Below are 22,956 nucleotides of genomic sequence, written 5' to 3'. Positions count from 1 at the left end.
AGAGATCTTTGGAAGAATACTTTGGCCAAATCAAAGCAATGTGAAACGTGCTGATTATATTCCACCCTGTAGTGCTTAAAGCACTCTCTGGGCAGTTTACAATTCAGTTATGCTGACTACGCACTGGAAAACACACACACACTCCAGCCAGAAATCTGGGCACTCAATTTAGCAACCTGGGAAGGATGATAGGCTGAGTCTACCCACCTCAAGCTGGCTACCTGAACCCATTGGAATCGAACTCGGTCGTATGAAGAGGCTTCACTGCAACACTGCAGTTTAACCACTGCACCACGAGGCTAGGCGTCATGATCATGTGGCTTGTTGATAATTTAATAATAACCTTAGAACTGCAGAGCTGGAAGGGACCCTATGGATCAAGTCCAGACTCTGTCAAGGAGGCTCAGTGAGGGACCGAACTCTCAAACTCTGGCTCTGTAGCCACAGACCTAAACCACTGAGCTACCCAGCAATTATAAAAAAATATAGTCTCTGATGAAGCTCTGCCTTATCTCAAATGGCACTTTACTATTATTATGACAGTGATTTGCATTTGATGCTCATTGCTACATAAAGCAACATTGCTAATAGAAAGCTATTCCCCAAAGTAATACATAATCTATAACAACCAATCAGTATGGAACATTAGCACACCTTAACTCTAGCAATTGCATCTTTTTTCTCTCCACGGCCTGGGAGCGGACAAACCCAAGGTCTGAAACTTAGAGGTCAGCCCTGAAATGAAGAGGAGGGAAAAAAAGGTGGCAGGAAAGTTCAGTGATGAGAAGATAAAAATCTATTTTCTATCTGAATCTGTAGCCTGTTTGATAGCTAAGTGGTTCAGGTTGGAGGGTTGATCCCCCTTTTCTGTGGAAAAGAGCCAGCCTGTGTAGTCTTGGGCAACCTGCAGAGTCCCAAAAGTGGCCCCATCTCATGGCTCAGCAGGGGCTTGAACCCAGATCTCCCAAGTCCCAGTTGCTGAGCGATACTGCTGAGGAATTGTTCCCTGGGAACAACTGGTGGCCAGGAAAAGGGAGCATCTCCCCACCCACCCACCCATTTTGGGAGGGAGAAGGAGAGCTACCCTATACGAGGAGAAACATCAATGTGGCTTCAGACAGGACAGATGATTCTGTAGTACTGTATAGTATAGTATATTATTTATTTATTCTATTTATACCCCGCCTATCTGGTTATTTCAACCACTATAGTATAGTACAGTACAGTATAGTATCAAATCATAGCATAATGAAGTTGGGAGAGGCATATACTGTAAGGCTGTGGAGTCCCACCCTCTCCTCAATGCAGGAATCGAAGTCAAAGGAGATCCGCGAGATGGTTGTTCAATGTTCCCTTGAATGATTCCAGCACTGGGAGTGCTCACCGCCTCCGGCAGCCACCCAACCATCCCCTGCACAGGGTTTATTTATTTATTGTATTTATACCCCGCCTATCTGGTCATTGCGCCCACTCTAGGCAGCTCTAGAGGGTTGCACCTCTTGCAGCCTAGGGGAGCTTGTCAGGCTGGATGGGAGTTCGAATCTTCCCTTCTGCCTCCTTGACAGGAGCTGAACTTGATGATCTATAGGGTCCCTTCCAGCTCTGCAGTTCTAAGATGATGATGATTTCTAGTCCCCCTTTGCAACTTCGCTCCCCCGTTTAACTTACAGCAGCCTCCAGCCTTTCTGTAAAGCAGGGGTCTCAAACATGCGGCCCGGGGGCCATTTGCGGCCTGCCAGATGATAGTTTGTGGCCCCTGCCTTGCCTACCCCCCCGAAGCACCCACACGTCCTCTGCTGTCAAAAGTCAAAAAAAGCCTCGCCTTGCTTGCCAGCGCTCTCCCAAGTCAGCGCCTCTTGCACTCTCCATCCAGAACTGCAGCTTGCTAGCCAACCCACCTGTCTTCTGGCTGGCAGGCTGCAGTTCCGGGTGGAGGGTGCAAGAGGCGCTGTCTTGGGGGAGAGCCGGCAAGCAAGGCACACTGCTGGCCCTTTTCCACAAGCGCCCAAGCTGCCACCGAGCAATGCCTGAGAGTGGCGCTCTCTCCCAAGCCGTCCTCGAAGAGCGCCTCCAAGCCGCCAACAGCAGCTGCCACCACCGCCACCTCTTCCAGGGAAGCAGTTCTTTGGCTCTCTTTCTCTCTTGGCACCCCCAGCACCAGCCCGGCCAGCGGCCGCCTCAGCGCCCAGCCATGCTTCCTCGTCCTGCTTCAGCCACCTCGACTCTGGAAGCTGCCTGGGCTCGCCTCGCAAAGTTTGCTCCTCTGTCGTGGTGAGGGTACCTGCTGCTGCTGAGTGCGCCTTTTTTTGAGGGCGGCCCTCAGAGGAAGGTTGCCGGACTTCAGTGTGTGTGTGTTTGTGTGCGTGCACGTGCATCTATCTGTGGGGGTCCCCGCCCCATTCTGTTTAATTTTGCGGGTACCGATGGGGGCTTTTCTCCTTTGGCAAAGTGATACTGAGAGGGATTTTTTAAAAAAATTATGTTGTTTCCCCCACACACTAGGCAGTAGCCAGTGCTCCCTCCCTTCTCCACTTCTTTGTTCTGCTGCTGCTGCTGGCAGTGGTAGTGAAGAAGGAGCCGGAGGAGGTCGTGGCCCGTAAGGAGGGCTCGCAGGCTCCTCCTCCTCCTCCTTGGAGCCCCAGCCGGGCTAAGGAAACTCCTGGGCAGCTTCCTCAGGCTCTTGCTCCGCTTGGTGGAAAATCTGATGCGGCCCAGACTGTGCCTCCAGCAGCCCCCAGGTAAATTGAGTTTGAGACCCCTGCTGTAAAGCAAGAACGAATTCAGCTTTTCCACTTCGGGTGATGGGAGGGAGAGACCGGAAACAGGATTCCCTCTGCAGCTGTTCTTTCCCCCGTCTCTTCCTCTCTAGGAACTGGAACTCGGTTGTTTTAACTGTCAAAGAACCCAGGGCGGAGGCTCTTGCTGCAGAAAGCTAACACTACACCTCCTGCTTACTGCAAACAGTATACAGTATTGAAGATCGGTACAGAAGAGATAAAAGGATGACAGACTCTTTTGAAGAGGAGCCCTATGATGAGGCACCTGCAATTCTAGAAAGCGAAATGATAGCTGCTCTGAAAGCACTGGGAAGAAATAAATCGCCTGAGGTAGATGGGATACCAATAGAACTATTTCAAGCCAGAGAGGTTGAATCTGTTGAAAATCCTAACAAGCATAAGCTAACAGACATGGGCAACAAGACAACAGCCCACAGGTTGGAAATGGTCAATATGCATTCCAACTCCAAAGAAAGGAGTCTCCAAATGGAACTTGAGACTGAGGTTCAGATGAATAGCAATGAAAGGATTAGGAAATATAATCAAATGTAAGGATGTGTCACTGGAGACCAAGTTCATTCATACTCTTGTGTTTCCAATCATCATGTACAGGTGTGAAAGGTGGACAGTGAAGGAAGCTAACAATTAATTTGTTTGAAATATGGTGCGGGAGGATTGCTTTATGGCTATCCCTGGACTGCCAGAAAGACAAAACAAGTGGGTCCTAGAGCAAATCAAGCCTGAACTCTCTCTGGAGGCAAAAATGATGAAACTGAGGCTGCCCTTCTTTGGACCCATCATCAGAAGGCAGGATTCTCTGGAAAAAACGATAATGCTGGGAAAGGTGGTAGGCAGCAGGAAAGGAGGAATACGAGACGGATTGAGTCCCAAAAGGAACCACAGCCTTGAGTCTGCAAGAGCTGAGAAGGGCAGCTGAGAACGAGACATTTTGGAGGTCACTCATTCATAGGGTTGCCATAGGTCAGAGGTAACTGGAGGGCACATAACACCAAGAACAGACCACGTCAAGCCGGACTCTTACTAGAAGCTGAAATGACTAAACAGAGATCGTCATGAGCTTGGCCAGAGCCTGAGAAGACAAGAGCCACTGGAAAAGGTCATAATGCTAGAAAAAGTGGAAGGCAGAAAGAAAGCACTTAACTCTCAGGAGGCTCCTCCTAATCTCCAGCTGAAATGTATTTTCTTCTGATTTGAATCTATTCATTCATGTTTTATCATCGGAGCCAGAGGTTGGGAGTTCGATTCCCCACTGTGCCTTGACAGGGCTGGACATGATGACCCCATAAGGCCCCTTCCAGCTCTGCATTTATATTATTACTATTATTAATAATAATCTTTGGGGGGGGACACAATGCTGAACCAAATAAATGGAGATTTTTGTCTCCGGGCTTAACATACTTGACTCCTCACTGAAATTATTTCTGATCTCACAAAGACCTTTGATCTGGTTAGCAGGGATGAACACCTTCCATATGTGTTGCCTCTGGCACATTTTTGGTATCACCTGGCAGGACAAAGTCCCAAATAGAGTAGTCCTAGATCGAGCTGGAATTTGTATACATTACTGAAAAAGCAATGTCTACATTGGCTCGGGCATGTCATGAGAATGGCTGATGGTCGGATTCCAAAAGATCTCCTGTATGGAGAATTAGTGCAGGGAAATTGCCCCAGAGGGAGATGAGAGCTGCGATACAAGGATATCTGCAAGCAGGATCTGAAAGCCTTAGGAATGGACCTCAACAGATGGGAAACCTTGAGATCTGAGCATTCAGCCTGGAGGCAGGCACCATCATGGCCTCTCCCAATTTGAAGAGACCCTTGTCCACCAGGCCGAGGCAAAGGGTCAGTCCCGAAACCAGCAAAGTTAGGGAGCTGGACAGAGGACAGATTGTATTTATCTTCAGTGTGGAAGGGATTGTCAGTTTCGAATCGGTCTTCTCAACCACAGTAGATGCTGTTCCAAATCCTCCATACAGAGCACATTATCCTAGTCTCTTGAGACTGAAGGTTGCCTAATCAATCAATCAATCACTCATGGGCAAAACATGAAACAACACATGAAAATGAAAAAAGCGTGCTGGAAGTCACTCCACTGATAGAAGGCACTGTCCTCTTTCAGAAGAGGGAAGGAGACAGTTTTCAGTGATGCCCCTCCCTCTTGCAGACCACTTCAGATCTGCTGTTAAGTGTGAGTTGGGTAACTGAGCTTGGTGTGGTGGCAATGGAGCACCGCCTTTTTCCATCTCTGGCGGATTGCCCAGCTGCGACCTTAACTTGACACGGGGGCGCTCACCACCTTAGTGCATGCGCTCGTAATCTATAGATTAGATCACTGTAACGCGCTCTACGTGGGGCTTTCTTAGAAGCTGATGTGGAAACTTCAGGTGGTGCAGAATGCAGCGGCCAGACTCCTTACTGGAGTGAGAAAATACCAACATATCTCTCCTACGGTAGCGTGGCCGAGCGGTCTAAGGCGCTGGATTAAGACTCCAGTCTCTTCGGGGGCGTGGGTTCGAATCCCACCGCTGCCAAAGGTTTTTTGAGGGACGTGGTGGCGCTGTGGGCTAAACCGCAGAAGCCTGTGCTGCAGGGTCAGAAGATCCGGCAGTCGTAAGATCGAATCCACGCAACGGAATGAGCACCCGTCGCTTGTCCCAGCTCCCGCCAACCTAGTGGTTCGAAAGCATGCAAATGCGAGTAGATAAATAGGGACCACCTTGGTGGGAAGGTAAACAGCGTTCCGTGTCTAAATCACACTGGCCATGTGACCACGGAAAGATTGTCTTCGGACAAACGCTGGCTCTATAGCTTGAAGAGCGGGATGAGCGCCGCCCCCTAGAGTCGGATACGACTGGACAAAAATTGTCAAGGGGAACCTTTACCTTTACCTTTACCTTTATCTCTCCTATTCTGGCCACACTGCACTGGCTGCCCATCCGTTTCTGCATTGACTTCAAAGTGTTAATGCTTACGTATAAGACCCTAAACGGTTTAGGACCTCGATACTTGGCGGAACGCCTGCTTCCACCTAGATCTACTCGGATCACCCGCACGAGCCAGGAGGTGAGGCTGAGGAGCCTAACGCCGAGGGAGGCCCGGAAGGAAAGGACACGAAACTGGGCCTTCTCGGGGGTGGCTCCTCGCCTCTGGAATAACCTTCCTCCGGCGATTCGTGCGGCCCCTACGCTGGGCACTTTTAAGAGACAACTAAAGACATGGCTGTACGTTCAGGCCTTCCCTCCTGTCAATACTTAATTTCTTTTTATTTCTCATTTATTTTTTGTTCCATTATTGCATGTATCACAGTTTGTTTGTAAACTTTTATGGTTTATTTTATTGTATATTTTTTTTAATTGTAAGCCGCCCAGAGTGGTCAACCAGACCAGATGGGCGGGATATAAATAAATAGATAGATAGATAGATAGATAGATAGATAGATAGATAGATAGATAGATAGATAGATAGATAGATAGATAGATAGATAGATAGATAGATAGATAGATAGATAGATAGATAGATAGATAGATAGATAGATAGATAGATAGATAGATAGATAGATAGATAGATAGATAGATAGAAGGCAGCACAGGAGAAAGTAAATTAGGGTAGGGAAGCAGCCTAATTTCTCCTTCCACCAGCAAGATGATCCTTACTGGACACAAGCCTGTGTATTCCAAAGCTCGAAAAATGCAACTTGATAAAAGCTTCACTTTATCTTCCACAAACTACCTCTGACACTTAAATGTGCCTAAAGGGTGGCAAATAAATGCAAAATGTCTGCATGCTTCTGCCTCATCCTGATGAAAACATAGCCAGGACTATGTATTAATGGCCGATTCTAGTTTCACCAAAAGACTTCATACTGGCCTATAATATGTCAGAGGTGTGCCAGCAATTGGTTTTGTCACTTCAGCTATAAGTCCTAACAGAATCTTAAGAATCGGAGAGTCTTAGAATAATAGAGTATTTCTTTGAAAGGAAAGGAATATTGATTTTGCTGCTGTTTGAACTCAAGCTAGCAACCCACTTGGGTATCAAAATAATTTTTTTTGAAAAGGCAGAGCAAAGATAGAGAGAGGTTCTGTAGATGGTAGACTTTGTATTAAGGAAACAGATAAGCAAATTAGGATTGTATATTGCCTTGTAGCAGTTTAAAATTGTTCTCTTTTCTTATTGTTAGAATAATGCAAAAGTCTGTTGACCAAAGCAACAAACAAAACTTGTTTAATGTAACATTTTCACATTATCTTTTCAGAAGATTTTGAGAGGAATTTTCAAGTTTTATGCCAATCACTTCACAGTCCTAAGGGTTTTACAGTAGTCAGAAAGTAATGAGTAACTAACACTCTTTGCAACATTTACTCGCACAAATTACTTTGGGGGAGGAGGGTTACAACAACTTACCTTTCTAAACAACTTTCCAAGTACCCAACAAAACAATAAACAATTGAACTGCTGAATAGCTCAATGAGAGATGGCGCACCACCCCAAACCGACCTGTTTCTCTCCGCGCTTCCCTTTCAACGGGCGGGAAGGTGGGCAGGAAGGCAGGACGGACAAACGGGGCTCGACTCTCCCTCCCCACCTGGGTGCGAGGCAGCGCTTCACTGGGCAAGGATGGGGGACCCAAGAGACCCCTTCCTTCCACCCGATCCGCACTCAGTGCTCCCCTAAGGGAGATGTGACAGGCAGAAAGAGTGGGATCCTCTTCTGTCACTGGATCCACTGCCAGCACTGTGGCTGCAGCCGCCTTCACAGGTTTGCCTCGCTCCAGCGGCCCCCTACCGCCTCCCTTCTGTTCCTTTGCCCCCACATCGCCCCCCCGAAAAACAAAATCACCCCCTGGGGGCGTTATCGCCCACGTTAAGAACCAGTGATCTGGAACATACGATTATACAGAAATCAAAAAATCAAAATTACAGCATCCAATCACCAATACCAAAATAACATCAACATAATACATATACACACCTCTGAGTGATAACAACCATTGCATGCAGACTAAAAATAATATAACAATTTAAAACAAACTAACAAAAAAAACCACTAAAATAAAGCCATGCCTCACCGACTCTGACATGTAAACAAATTTAAGCCACATTTGGACAGCAAATGATATATATCAATACAAAGGAGCTTGGAACGATTCCATTTTAAGTAGTTTCTTAAAAACTGGGAGGGAGGTGAATCTCGATTGGTAGTTTATTGCAAAGATATGGGGTATATGGTTCATATCCAGATTATTTTATTCAAAATGAGAGAGTCACATAAATCAAAATTCACATGGTTTTTGCGTTGGTGGTGTGTATCCTTATGGAGCAACTTGTTTATTTAAAATGTTTCTAATCCGCCTTTCTCCCCAAAAGGACCCAAGGTGGCCTGCATCATTAAAACAGCATTTAAAAGCTAAAAAAGGACACATATTTAAAAAAGAATTAAACAAATATTATATTGTATTCGCGAAGGCTTTCACGGCCGGGATCTAATGGTTGTTGTGGGTTTTTCGGGCTTCTTGGCTGTGTTCTGAAAGTGGTTCTTCCTAACGTTTCGCCAGTCTCTGTGGCCGGCATCTTCAGAGGACAGCAAATATTATATTAAAATAAGAGCAATATTAAAACAACAGAGCATATTTAAAACGTTTAGTCTGGTTGTAAGCTGTGTGGTATATTATCACTTCAGTATTCTGGAATCTAATTTATTAATTATTTAAAATATTTCTATCCCGCCTTTTTCCGCAAAAGGACCCCAGGTGGTCTACATCATTAAAACAGCATTTAAAAGCTAAAAAGGACCTCCCTCCCAGTTTTACATACACACATATTAAAAAAGAATTAAACAAATATTATATTAAAATAAGAACAATATTAAAACAACAGAGTATATCTAAAACTAAAACATTTAGTCTGATTCTAAGCTGTGTGGTATATTATCACTTCAGTGTTCTGGAATCTGATTTTTCCTCTGTTCCTGGAACTAACTTTTACAACTAAGCTGGACCTTTTGCCTTTCTTTCTTTCTTGCCTGCCTGCCTTGAAACAGCTGACTCTAGACTGAGCACTTTTTATTCAGCAAGGCCAGGATCAGGAGCCTACAGCACAGCCCACAACTACACTAACAGCCATGTCCTCTTTCCTTTAACAATCATCATGTCTGGTGTAAAACACATTTTCAAAATATCGATTGATCGATAGATCGATTGGTCAGTCAATTGATCGGTCGATCTGTACACACACACACACGCAAACACACAAATTCAGCAGTCCCCACAGACCTCCTGCCACAGACACTATTTAGTGTCTATTCAGAGACCCTTTTAGGGGGAAAAGGGTGCTTAACTGTGCATCGTGTCGCTGGAGATTTTTAAATCATGTTCAAGCATGCCAAACCTAACACAAAAAAACAGAATATTGTGATATGTAATTGAGCCCTAAGATGCTATTTCTTCAGTCTTCCATCCGCCAAAAATGCTCTCTACGTGGTGTGAATTCTGTGGTGAAAAGCATGCCAGGCCCTTGTACAATTTCTGTCTCGTGTGCATGATCTGATGTTTCGTAAAATTGCTGCGATGGCTGAAGGTTTTTCCACATTCGAAGCAAGTATACGGTTTCTCTCCCGTGTGAACTTTTTGGTGGGAAGAAAGGACATCACGTCGACCGAAGGCCTTTCCACACAAAGAGCATTTATACGGTTTCTCTCCTGTGTGAACTCTCTGATGTACAACAAAGACATCACGCCGACTGAAGCTCTTCCCGCACACCCCACATTTATGTGGGGTTTCTCCGGTGTGACTTCTTCGATGAGAGCTAAGGTTTCCACTCTGGCTGAACTTCTTCCCACAGTCCAGACATGTGTATCGTTTCTCTCCAGTGTGCACCGTCTGATGTCTAACAACATCACTTTTATCACTAAATATTTTCCCACATATCGGACATATCTCTCCTGAGTGTGGTTTCACGTCGTGAATTTTCTGATGCCTACTTAGACGCCATTTGGCATAATAGCCTTTCCCGCACTCTGAGCATTGATACGGTTTCTCTCCTCTGTGAATTCTCTGATGTGAAATAAACCGTTCGCTCCGATTGAAGCTCTTTCCGCAGTCTGGGCATATATATGAGTTTTCTCCAGTATGATTCTTTTGATGCCGCTTGAGATTACCTTTCCAATTAAAGGTCATTCCACACTCAAGGCATTCATATGGTTTCTTCTCTGACTCAATTTTGTCATGTGAAATATGTTGTCCACTGTGACGGAAGCTCTTGTTGCAGTTGGTAGATTTATCGAGTCTCTCTCTTGTGTGATCCTTCTGATGCTGACTTATGTCTGTCTTCCTTCTCTCCTTTGTATGAGTTATCCGATGTTTACTAAGGCATGACTCCCCAGCGAAGGTCTTTCCACAGTCTTGGCACTTACACACCTTCTCTTCCTTGAGAAATCTCTGGTGTCTGGCCATTCTTGATCCCTCGGTTATGCTCTTCACACAATTCAAAGGTTTACTCAATGGCTCTCTTGAATTATCGACCTGACGTCCAACTAACATTTGTTTACAGGAAACATTCTTGCAGCTTCTTGAGCGAGAGAGGTTAATTCTGCACACTGAGGACTTTTCTCCTTGGTCCATTCTCTGAGGAGCCTCAAGGACTGAAGTGGAGCTGAGGCCTTCCCCGCACTCTGAACACATCTTTGCTTTCTTTCCTTTGGGCCTCCGTGGCCGGATTTGGCTCCTACTGTCTTCACAAATACTAGGTTTTGACCTCGGAGTCTGGACTTCTTTCTTTTCCTCTTGCTTTGTTTCATGCTCGTTCATAAAATTTTCTTCCCATTCCTCAGCGACGACTCTTTTTAACAACACTTGAGACTCTCCCTCCTCATTCTTGCTCCGCGGGATGTCCCCTGACAAAATGAAAGAAGAAACCTGATAAAATGCTAATGCTGGAGTCAGAAATTGATAGGAGAAGCTGAATTCGGTGTTAAGGGAATGCCAGCATTTAAAGCCCCAGCTACTGCTCTGCTGCTAAGGATGGGATTTTCAGATTTTTCTCCCAAGACTAATACTACCATTCAGCAGTAATTCCCACAGTCAGAATGACGGCAGGTGCAAGCCAAAAACTCCAAGTCCTCAGAGAAATCCAAGCGCCTACATAGGGAGAAAAATCAGCCCAGGAAGAATGAGGGAAAAACAGACACCTCCCAAAAAAGTTCCTCTGTTACCTAGGGCAGTGGTCCCCAACCTTGGGCCTCCAGATGTTCTTGGACTACAACTCCCAGAAGCCTTCACCACCACCTCTGCTGGCCAGGATTTCTGGGAGTTGAAGTCGAAGAACATATGGAGGCCCAAGGTTGAGGACCACTGACCTAGGGGAACACCCCCCCCAGTTGCACATGACTCAATCGTCCCCTGTTTTCTACCTGTGCTGTCTGAATGGCATCTGGTGCCACTCCAAATTTAAAAAGAACAAGGCAAAATGTGCTGCTTATATACTTCCTGACTGGGCGGGTTGCAGTTTAATTATACCACATACACCTCAGGCTCAGCTTGTCTTTCTCTACAGACACTGCAAAGCGAGAGAGTGGGTGAGAATTCCTGACGAGAGGCTGTGGGAGCGTTAGTTTTTTGAGATCCAGTGTGTACAGAGCCTCGTGATTACCATGCGCTCCCCCAGCCCACCGGACCGAAGTATTCACAGCTAAATTTGGTTTATCCTATAAAGAAAAATCCCTGCCTGCTGAGCTGAATCTCTCCCCCACAAAAACTGAGGAATCATATCTTCAGGGTATGTGATTGAAAGAAAGGGTGCCTCCTTTAATTGTTTTAAAAATCAATTTTGTAAAAAACCAGAGTCGTCTTCTAAACCCTAACAATAAACCTAACTTCCCTTTGGGCCTCCTTTTGAGGAGAAAGAACAGCCCAAAAGGTCCCCCCCTGTTACTACTAAAATGGCTTCTGGACTCCTGGAGTTGCCCATTGATCTTCCAGGACCAATGCCCTTCTGCTAATGGGAGACTCCGACTAGGGACGGGACTTCCGGATTTTTTTGGACTTTGATGCCCAGAAATCACCACGAATTTCCTCAGCCAGAAATTTGGGACATGCCACCCATTTAAAATCTATATATATCAGCACACAATTCACACTGGAGACCTTGCCGGGGGGAGGGGAACACTTGGACAATGGTTGTTGCTTTTCCATGGGATTTCAGTCATAACCTCGAAAGAGGACTGATGTAAAAGCGTTAAATTACTTTAATGAGCCCATTGCTTTAAAAAAATGCAGCAGAAAACCGTAAGGAGCACAGCCGTTCAAAGTTCTTCTCGGTCCAAGGCCTGCTTGAAAACAGAGGCCACGGTCTTGGCCACCAGAAAGCATTCCACAATTTGGGAGCAGCCACCAAAAAGGCCCTGCTATGCATCTTCCCCAAACCCACTCGTGAAGGGCAGTGGGACTGAGAGAAGGGCCTTTCCTGCAGATTTCAATAATTCGGCAGGCTTGTACGGAATCCCCAAATGGGATTTGGTCACGTCTACAAGATGCAGCTTCTCAATGGCCCCTCTGCTCCCCCACAAAAAATGAGAGTGTTCCTGTCACACAGAGAAGCATCCTTACCCGTGGATCCTTTCTCTTCCACACAGCCTTTGACAAAGAGGTCTTCTCTGTCTTCTTCCAGGAGAGCGATGAGGTCTGGCCTGGACCTCAGATGTCCTTTTCAAAAAGAAGGAAAACATTTGAAGGCATGAAATGGCTTTCTGCCAACTCTCATTATCTCTCCATCTAACCTAGTTACTTATCAGGACCTAATTTGTTGTGGGATGGGATCTAAAAGCTTTTTTTGTTCTCTTTACTATTGCCAAGAAATAAGACGAAATAAGAAACTGGCTGTGAGACAAACTCAGTGACAAAGATCTGAGAACGGATATTTAGGGTGGCGCACAGGCCAAGGAGTAACTCAGAGCGATGCACAGCCTCTAATGAATGAGTCACCGGGTGAACGGATGCAATAAAAGGAGCTTACCCAGAAAAATCAACATGTCTTCAATCCCGAGCATGACCTCCTCGTACAAAGCTTTCTGGCCCGGATCCATCAAGGCCCATTCGTCGGCTGTAAAATGGACAGCCACCTCCTTCAGTCCCTGAAAGGAGAACATGATTAATTTGGTTGTAAGCAAGGCTGGACCAGCAAAAAATTAGACCACTCCGGATCTTGATCTGAAATGTACTGGACCTGCCCAAGGTGCTGAACTGATTGGGCTGTTGGAAAGTTCAGACTAAAATTCGGAGTCACCCGCTCCCCTAAAGCCTGGCCAAGGAGGACATGAGACAAGAGCAGCGTCTAGAACATTCTTCCCAGCAGTGGGAGCGAGAGGCCTCTAGCCCTTGAGATGAAACATAGCCATTGGGCTTCATAGCCACTGAACAGACCTATTTTCCTCTCTCCACGCAACCAGTCCACTTCTGAAGCTATTCCTCCGGGGATGTCATCACCACATCATCTCACAGTGGATCAATGACACGTGTGTGTGCTTCCTTTGACGTGGGCTGATTTGAGGGTCTGGAAACCCTACGTTCCAAAAGTAATCCAGGCCCGTTTGTGGTTATACTGTTTAGAGGATCATTAATTCCCATACAACGTGCCAGGGTTTAAATGGCAATCCACGGCTTTGTTTCTTACTTTTAAAAAAGCAATTTAGAGTGAATTGCAGAAAGGCATAAAAGATGCAAAACTCCCATCAAAATCTTTTTTGCAGGGTGAATGAAAAAAAAATTTCATTACGCCAGGACTGTCCCTTGTTTCCACCTGCTCCGTAATTTTGAAAATGCAACTTTGCTACACCCTCGTTCCATCTCCCACAGGAACTCGTTACTTCCAAGTTTTCCTTAAGTCTACTACAATGATACCTCAGTGAATCACACTAAATCCTAGCCTTCTGAAATGGAAAGAAATTGTCCTTTCCAGCAAGCATAATTTTATCATACTCCTTTTGGCCTCAATTAACAAATTACAAAAGGCCTGATCTTCGTTAATTTGCAAGAACTGCCCAAATCTTCTGATCCTCCAGTTCTTCTTTCTGGAACCATTTTCAAGCCCAATGATATCCCCTCTGGAGAAGGTGACTCTCCCTCATCATCTTTCCCATACCTCAACTGACTCCATCACCGTTGTCTCTATTCCAGGGCGAAAGGAAGAAGATCTGCAATCTCTCTCCAGAGCCCTTCCACCGCTTGTGAGATAATCTGGGGTGGGGGAAAAAAATCAATGTCTGTCACATCCATTTAAGTGTCTAGTTCTCAGTGACACTTCAGGGTTTGTCCAGCCAATAAAAAAGCCTTAAGATAGACATTTTAACCATTTAGATCGGAAATGGGGAGAGGGAGAAAGACGGAGGGGGACCCATAAATGATGGGAAACCACCCATGGAGATTTTCCTGGCAGAGTGGGAGGGGGGCCATCAGGGCAACCTCAGAGGTCCAGATGTGGACACCAGGAAGGCAGGAATCAGGCCGAGACTCCCTGCTTCTGTAATATGGGCCCCACTGCTGCATCGTCAATGACCACCCTTCTCTTCCTTGACAGCCAGACACGGGATCCTTACCCAGAGAGACCACCGTCCCGTAATTCTCTAGCATGACCTCTCTGTAAAGGGCCTTCTGGGCCGGACGCAGCAGGTCCCATTCCGCTTTGGTGAAATGTACCGCCACCAACTCGAAGTTCAACGGATCCTGAAAGAAAATCACTCCCTTCCATATCAATCCTCCCAGGCCAGGAACCGAAATCATCTTCCCCTCCCTGTCCCATGAGAAGGGTGGCAAAAAGGGTGCATTTCTGCCCCTTCCCTGCAGAGTCCTGGTGGAACAGGGACTAAAACAAGGGGTTTTTGAATTGTTTTTCCCCCATTAAGATTCCCTTTGAAGATCTGATGAAAGCTATGTGAGGGTTTGGGTTCAGGCTCCGGTTTGTCTTCAAAAAAACTGACAGGCCCCTCGGTTTAGAAAATGATGTAACGTTTATTGAGTTATTTAACAAATAACCTGTGTCAAGAAAAGTATTTCAACCATTTCCTCCCTCTAAGAGCTGGTTAGATGGGGGCTTCCACTCTTCAACTTTGAAAGGGTTGCAACCCTGGGTGTTACAGGGTCCCGGCCAGTCTAGGGTAGAGTCCGAGTTCAACCATTGTCCTGTCTCCCCTTCCAGTAAAGGAACGGTGTCTTCATACCCATCATCTCTCCAGACCTGGTCTCCTGAGGGGGAATCCTCCGGCCATAGTCTTCCGAGGGACCCCTCCGCTGTAGCTCCATCATCCACCATTCCAATCTTTCTCTCCCCTCCTTCTCCACCTTTTCCTTCTCTTCCCTTAACTTCCTCCTCCACTCCTTTGTCTCTCGCTCTCCCCAATAAGAGGGTTTAGGGGTGCTCTCGCTTCTCCTCTTTGCATCGCCTCGTCCTTTGGGACTCTTAGTTTTTCTTTCCCATCCATGGATCTTCCAACCAGATCCATTCCCAACCATTCCTATTTTGCTTTTCCATCTTGAATGCCAGTAATATTGATTTAAATTGTCATTTTAATTGTTCATATGTTGTTTTCATGTTTTTGCTGTAAGCCACCCAGAGTAGATGCAGTTTAGATGTGCGGGATACACATCTAATAAATCAACCATGAGGCAGGTTCCCGTCCCCCCTTTTTATATCTACAAGGCCCGCCTCTCCCTCTAGTTGGGGCTGTCGTTCCACACAAGCCAAAACAGTCCCGCTTTCTTTAACAGTCATTCCTTTCAACGTTTCTTCTATGATCCCCGGGGTCTGTTCCCGGTTGGTCTTATCTTCCAGGGAGGGGGAAGAAGTGGTGTTTGCAAATCCTTGTGGGCAGAGGGCGGGAGGGAACGGTACTCCCCTGAGAGGGATTTTGCTCTCACCCCCAGTCTTCTTACATGACCCCAACACAATATTTGACTTGAGTTTAAGCAAAAAGAAAAAAAAAAAACAATCATCTTTGTGTTTATGTCACAGGTATTCTGCTACCATTTCACCAGCTGCAAGGAAGGCCTGTGGCGGTTCAAAGCAAACCATGCTTTTATATATACAGGATGGTCAGAAATCACCCATTTCTAAAGCTTTCGAGGCACGAGATATGCATCCGGCACAGAAGGGAAATGGGGTGTATTTGATAGATGATGCATCTCGCCTTGCAATGACGTGGATCTGGACCCTTGAAATGTCTGAACCTGCAAAAGCTAGGGATGAGTGTGGGGACTTGCTTGCACGCACGAACACACAGAGGAATCCTCCATTCCTTCTTGATTTCAGTGCCCAGGGACAGACCGCCGGGCTGCCATGTGGCACGGTGTGGAAGCGAATTACGAGAACATCTCCTGGGGTTGGGAAAGAGATGCTTTTGTACTACAACTCCCAGTATCCCCCAGCGTCGCTGGCAGGAAGCTGCACTCCAGAAAAGGCATGTAACTAGTCAGCCCTCCACCAAATCATCATCCTCCCCATCCTCCGACACACATTCTGTGCTTACCCTTCATTCCAGCTTGCCCCACCCCCTATTTCCCCCCCCCCGCAAAACAAACCTCTCCCCCCCCCCCTCCACTATACCTTTAACTTGTCCTGCATCTCTGGCACAAGCCCCCGCCTTGCACTTTGGGGCAAGAAGGAAGAGGGGGCAGGAAATGCCAAGGCCTCCTCCGCCATTTCCTCTTCTCATCTAGGAAGGTGATGCTGTCTATGGATTTAACTCTTAAAGCACTAGGGAGCAGGACGCTTTTCCTGACGGATGAAATACAGGCTGCTTTCCATGGCAGAGTGCGATAGAAAGAATGTGTGAATAATTATATTAAATGTGCGCACGCAAACACACACACACACACGCATACTGGGCATCGTCTATAATTATCATCTCCCTGAACTTGAGAGTCTTTCATGGCCTTCCAAATGTCCCCAGAGATTGACAGGGCCGGTCCTACCTTTAGGCATATTGGGGAAGGGAGCTCACAGAAGCAGATGCTGGAGGATATTGCGATGCCTCACACAGCCTGCTTTGTAGCACTTGCAAAACCAGACTTCTGCATTCAGATCTAGCGAAAATGTGACCCCTTGCAACACTGGGGACAAGTCCAAGATCATCCACAGTTGTACTCCTTTCCCAATTTTGAACCAATCCGTTGTTCCATATCCAGTTCTAACTGTGGCTTCCTGTCCCACATATAGGTTTCTCAGGAGATAGATAAGGTGCTCAGGCATCCCCATTTCTTTTAGGACTTGCCATAGTTTGCTGTGGTCCACACAGTCAAAGGCTTTTGCATAGTCAATGAAGCAGAAGTAGATGTTTTTCTGGAACTCTCTGGCTTTCTCCATAATCCAGCGCATGTTAGCAATTTGGTCTCTAGTTCCTCTGCCCCTTCGAAATCCCGCTTCTACTTCTGGGAGTTCTCGGTCCACATACTGCTGAAGCCTACCTTGGTGAGCATAACCTTGCTAGCATGTAAATGAGTGCAATTGTATGGTAGTTGGAACAATCTTTGGCACTGCCCTTCTTTGGGACTGAGGTGCAGAATGATCTTCTGCAATCCTCTGGCCACTGCTGAGTTTTCCAAACTTGCTGGCATATTGAGTGTAGCTCCTTAACAGAGTCATCTTTTAAGATTTTAAAAAGTTCAACTGGAATGTCATCACATCCACTGGCCTTGTTGTTAGCCAGGCTTTTTAAGCGCACTTGACTTCACTCTCCAGGATGTCTGGCTCAAGGTCAACAACCACACTATCTGGGTTGTCTGGGATATCCAAATCTTTCTGGTATATTTCCTCTGTGTATTCTTGCCACCTTTTCTTGACGTCTTCTGCTTCTGTTAGGTCCCTCCCATTTTTGTCCTTTATCATATTCATCTTTGCACAAAATGTTCCTTTAATATCTCCAGTTTTACTGAACAGATCTCTGGTTTTTTCTTTTCTATTATTTTCCTCTATTTCTTTGCATTGTTCATTTAAGAAGGCCCTCTTGTCTCTCCTTGCTATTCTTTGGAAGTTAGCATTCAATTTTCTGTAACATTCCCTATCTCCCTTGCATTTTGTTTCCCTTCTCTTCTCTGCTATTTGTAAGGCCTCATTGGACAGCCACTTTGCTTTCTTGCATTTCCTTTTCTTTGGGATGGTTTTCATTGCTGCCTCCTGTACAATGTTACGAGCCTCCATCCATAGTTCTTCAGGCACTCTGTCCACCAAATCTAGTTCTTTAAATCTGTTATTCACTTCCATTGTGAATTCATAAGGGATTTGGATCATACCTGACTAGCCCAATGGTTTTTCCGACTCTCTTCAGTTTAAGCTTGAATTTTGCTATGGGAAGCTGATGATCAGAGCCACAATCAGCTCCAGGTCTTGTTTTTGCTGACTGTATAGAGCTTCTCCACCTTTGGCTGCAGAGAATATAATCAATCTGATTACAGTATTGCCCATCTGGTGATTTCCATGTGTAAAGTCGCTTCTTGTGTTGTTGGAAAAGATTGTTTGTGATGACCAGCTTGTTCTCTTGACAAAACTCTATTAGCCTTTGCCCTGCTTCATTCTGAACTCCAAGGCCAAACTTCCCTGTTGTTCCTTTTATCTCTCGACTCCCTACTTTAGCATTCCAGTCCCCTAGAATGAGAAGAACATCTTTCTTTGGTGTCAGTTCTAGAAGGTGTTGCAAATCTTCATAGAATTGGTCAATTTCAGTCTCCTCCGCATTGGTGGTTGGTGCATAAACCTGGATTACTGTGATGTTGAAAGGTCTGCCTTGGATGCGTATTGACATCATTCTATCATTTTCGAGATTATATCCAATTAGAGATTATATTCCAACTCTTTTGTTGACTATGAGGCTACTCCATTCCTTCTACAGGCTTCTTGTCCACAATACTGTAGTAGATATGATAATCATCTGAATTGCATTCGCTCATTCCTGTCCATTTTAGTTCACTGACGCCCAGGTTGTCAATGTTTATTCGTGCCATCTCCTGTTTGACCACCTCCAGCTTTCCAAGATTTATAGATCTTACATTCCAGGTTCCTATGCAGTTCTTTTCTTTGCAGCATCAGACGTTCCTTTCACTTCCAGGCACGTCCACTACTGACCATCCTTTCGGCTTTGACCCAACCACTTCATTAGTTCTGGGGCTACTTGTCCTTGTCCTCCGCTCTTCCTCAGTAGCATGTTGGATGGCTTCTGACCTGAGGGTCCCATCTTCCAGCGTCATATCTTTTGGCCTTTTGTTTCAGTTCATGGGGTATTCATGGCAAAGATACTGGGGTGGTTTGCCAATTCCTACTCCAGGTGGATTGCGTTCAGTCGAAACTCTCCACTATGATCTGTCCGTCTTGGGTGCCCCTGCACGGCATAGCCCACAACTTCTCTGAGTTATTCAAGCCCCTTCGCCACAACAAGGCAGCAATCCATGAAGGAGGATGACATGTACTTGTTCTCAAAAGCTCACATTGCAAAATATAAAAGCTAGTCTTTGAGGTGCCACAATGTTTTCATCTTTTTTAACCCCACCCCCAACTCCATTAGCGTGTCTCCAGTGAAAGCAGCAGACTGCTTTTTTGAGATGTCAGAACTTATATTTTTTTGAGATAAGTGTGGATGCCTTTGTTTCTCCTCAGTTCTTCTTCGAAATCTTCTCCAAAGGTTCATTGAAGCCATGAATTCACCACCCTCTTATCTGATCACCCACCGGCTTGCACTTCTCCAGCCAGCTTTCCCAATCCCTTACAGAGATGCCTCTGGGCTTGTGGATGGATTCTGTGGTCCATATTCCACTCTTTTCTCAGTTAATTCACCGTCACCATGAGCCAGACTGGCCCATGCTCTCTCAAAGAAAAATGGAATACTGTATATACCTTAAATGCAAAAACGGGACAAGACTACTCTATTTGGGACTTTGTCCTGCCAGGTGATACCAAAAATGTGTCGGAGACAACAAATATGGAACATGTTCAGCATCTTCTCCTGCCATGCATGAAGGGTCCAGTACTCACTGCAGTACAGGCTTTATAGAACTGGATCTTGGTATATCCCATCAGCTTCTTATTAAGCCACGCTCACTCATGGCAGCCTCAGTTTCATCATTTTTGTCTCCAAAGAAATGTTCAGAGTCCATTTGCTCCAGGACCCGTTTGTTTGTCTTTCTGGAGGTCCAGAGTATCTGCAAATCTCTCCTTCAGCATGACAGCTCAATGAAAACAATTTTAAAAGTTTATTTGAAATACGATGCTGGAGCGTTCTCTCTCGGACATAGTAGTCAAGGATCCAAAACGTGTGGATGAACTTAGACTTGTCCCCAGTGTTGCAGGGGGTCGTATTCTGCGCTAGATCTGAATGCAGAAGTGTGGTTTTGCAGGTGCTACAAAGCAGGCTGTGTGAGGCATCATCATATCCTCCAGCATCTGCTTCTGTGAGCTCCCTTCCCCAATATGCCTAAAGGTAGGACCGGCCCTGTCAATCTCTGGGGACATGTGGAAGGCCATGAAAGTCACTCTCAAGTTGAAGGAGATGATAATTATAGAGAATGCCCAGTATATATATGTGCGTGTGCGTGCCCGTGTGTGTGCACATTTAATACAATTATGCACAAATTATTTCTATCGCACTCTGCCATGGAAAGCAGCCTGCATTTTATCCATCAGGAAAAGCTTCCTGGTCCCTTGTGCTTTAAGAGTTAAATCCATAGACAGCATCACCTTCCTAGATGAGAAGAGGAGATGGCGGAGGAGGCCTGGGCATTTCCTGCCCCCTCTGCCTTCTTGCCCCAAAATGCAAGGCGGGGGCTTGTGCCAGAGATGCAGGACAAGTTAAAGGTAAATTGTGTGTGTGTGTGTGTGTGTGTGTGTGTTGTTTTGTAGGGAGGGGCTGATGGGTTGGAAGGAAGGATAAGCACTGAAGGTGTGTCGGAGGATGGTGATGATGATGATTTGGTGGAGGGTTGATTAGTTACATGCCTTTTCTGGAGTGCAGCTTCCAGCCAGCAATGCTGGGGGACACTGGGAGTTGTAGTACAAGAGCAACTCTTTCCCAACCCCAGGAGATGTTCTTGTAATTCGCTTCCACACCGTGCCACATGGCAGCCCGGCGGTCTGTCCCTGGGCATTGAAATCATGAAGGAATGGAGGATTCATCCATGTGTGGTTGCAAGCAAGCCCCGTCACTCATCCCTAGCTCTTGCAGGTTTAGACATTTCAAGGGTCTAGATCTACATCATTGCAAGGCGAGGTGCATCATCTCTGAAATACACCCCATTTCCCTTTTCTTCTGTGCCGGATGCATATCTCCTGCACGCCTCAAAAGCTTTAAAAACGGATGATTTCTGATCATCCTGTATATAAAAAGCATGCCATGATTTGAACCACCACAGGCCTTCCTTGCAGCTGGTGAAATGGTAGCAGAATACCTGTGACATAAACCCAAAGATGATTGGTTTTTTTTTCTTTTTGCTTAAACTCAAGTCAAATTTTGTGTGTGGTCATGTGCTTTCTTAAGAGGTTGGGGTCATGTAAGAAGACTGGCGGTGAGAGCAAGACCCCTCTCAGGGGAGTGCCGTTCCCTCCCACCCTCTGCCCACAAGGATTTGCAAACACCACTTTTTCCCCCTCCCAGGAAAATAAGACCTCCCGGAACAGATCTGGGGATCATAGAAGAAAAGTTGAAAGGAATGACTGTTAAAGAAACCAGGAATGTTTTGACTTGTGTGTGGAACCACAGCCCCAAGTAGAGGGAGAGGCGGGAATTGTAGATATAAAAAGGGGGGACGGGAACGTGCCTCGTGGTTTATTTATTTATTAGATTTGTATCCCGCCCATCTAATCTATGTCCACTGTGGGCGGCTTACAGGAAAAACTTGAAAACAACATATGAACAATTAAAACGCCAATTTAAATTGATAATATTAGTGGCATTCAAGATGGAAAAGCAAAATAGGAATGGTTGGGAATGGATCTGGTTGGAAGATCCATGGATGGGAAAGGTAAAAAAAAGGAAGAGTCCCAAAGGACGAGGCGGATGCAAGGAGGAGAAGTGAGAGCACCCCTAAAGCCTCTTATTGGGGAGAGCGAGAGACAAAGGAGTGGAGGAGGAAGGGAAGAGAAGGAAAAGGTGGAGAAGGAGGGGAGAGAAAGATTGGAATGGTGGACGATGGAGCTACAGCGGAGGGGTCCCTCGGAAGACTATGGCCGGAGGATTTCCCCCTCAGGAGTCCAGGTCTAGAGAGATGACTGGGATGAAGACACCGTCCCTTTACTGGAAGGGGAGACAGGACAATGGTTGAACCTGACGGAACGCCTCCTCCCACCTAGATCTACTCGTATCCCTCGCTCCAGCCAGGAGGGGCGGCTGAGGAGCCTAATGCCGAGGAAGGTCCGAAAAGAAAAAACAAGTAACCAGGCCTTCTCGGCAGTGGCTCCCCTCCAAGATCCATTTGACACCCTCACTGGGCATTTTCCAAAGCCAACTTAAAACCTGGCTATTTAGGCAGGCCTTCCCTCCGTGCACCACTTCACTTATCTTTGATTCTCCATCTCGAATGTCAGTTTATTGTTAAATTGTTGTGAAATTGTATTTATACATCAGTTGTTTTTATTTCATCTCTTGTGAGCCACCCGGAGTGGACAAAGTCTAATAAACAAACAAACTCAGACTCTACCCTGGACTGACCGGGACCGTGGAACACCCAGGGGTGCCACCCCTCTAAAGTTGAAGAGTGGAAGCCCCCATCTAAGCAGTTGTTAGAGGGAGGAAATGGTTGGAACACCTTTGTTGACACAGGTTATTTGTCCAATTAATCCGATAAACATTACACCGATTTCTAAACCCAGGAAGTCTGTCAATTTATTTGAAGGAAAACAGGAGCCTGAACCCTCACCCTCAGAGTGGTCACCGTAGCTTTCATTGGATTTTCAAAGGGAATCTTGATGGGGGGGGAAAACAACTCAAGAACCTCTTGTTTTCAGCCCTGTTCCACCAGATGTTGGACTCTGCAAGGAAGGGGCAGAAATCCACCCTTCTGATGGGACGGAGAGGGGAAGATGATTTTGGTTCCTGGCCTGGGAGGATTGATATGGAAGGGACTGATTTTCTTTCAGGATCCGTTGAACTTCGAGTTGGTGGCGGTACATTTCACCAAAGCGGAATGGGACCT

At 46.0% G+C, this 22,956-nt stretch overlaps 1 protein-coding gene and 1 non-coding gene across 2 annotated transcripts; one reads left to right on the top strand and one right to left on the bottom strand.

The window, feature by feature from the left end:
- Positions 1-5,247: 5,247 nt before the first annotated feature.
- Positions 5,248-5,329, top strand: TRNAL-AAG (transfer RNA leucine (anticodon AAG)). The gene has a single exon. It is a non-coding gene; the product is annotated as a tRNA-Leu (tRNA).
- A 1,666-nt stretch (positions 5,330-6,995) lies between these two features.
- On the bottom strand, positions 6,996-16,540 carry LOC110091517 (uncharacterized). Its single transcript, XM_072988333.2, has 6 exons — positions 16,388-16,540; positions 14,385-14,511; positions 13,931-14,025; positions 12,806-12,923; positions 12,400-12,495; positions 6,996-10,688 (listed from the first exon to the last, which is right to left on the bottom strand). Exons 1-6 carry the CDS (start codon positions 16,481-16,483, stop codon positions 9,226-9,228), a joined length of 1,995 nt encoding a protein of 664 aa, XP_072844434.2. The 5' UTR covers positions 16,484-16,540; the 3' UTR covers positions 6,996-9,225.
- Positions 16,541-22,956: the final 6,416 nt, after the last annotated feature.

Source organism: Pogona vitticeps, chromosome 2, assembly GCF_051106095.1.
Source record: "Pogona vitticeps strain Pit_001003342236 chromosome 2, PviZW2.1, whole genome shotgun sequence".
Classification (NCBI taxonomy): Eukaryota; Metazoa; Chordata; class Lepidosauria; order Squamata; family Agamidae; genus Pogona; species Pogona vitticeps.
This window is presented reverse-complemented; position numbering and strand designations above follow the sequence as displayed.

Excerpts from the sequence above, each read along its gene's own strand:
- LOC110091517 (XM_072988333.2), bottom strand. The coding sequence starts at position 16,483 with ATGGCGGAGGAGGCCTTGGCATTTCCTGCCCCCTCTTCCTTCTTGCCC. Across the intron at positions 14,512-16,387 it reads AGATGCAGGACAAGTTAAAG|GATCCGTTGAACTTCGAGTT; the intron begins GTATAGTGGAGG and ends ATTTTCTTTCAG. Across the intron at positions 12,496-12,805 it reads AGACATGTTGATTTTTCTGG|GACATCTGAGGTCCAGGCCA; the intron begins GTAAGCTCCTTT and ends CTTTTTGAAAAG.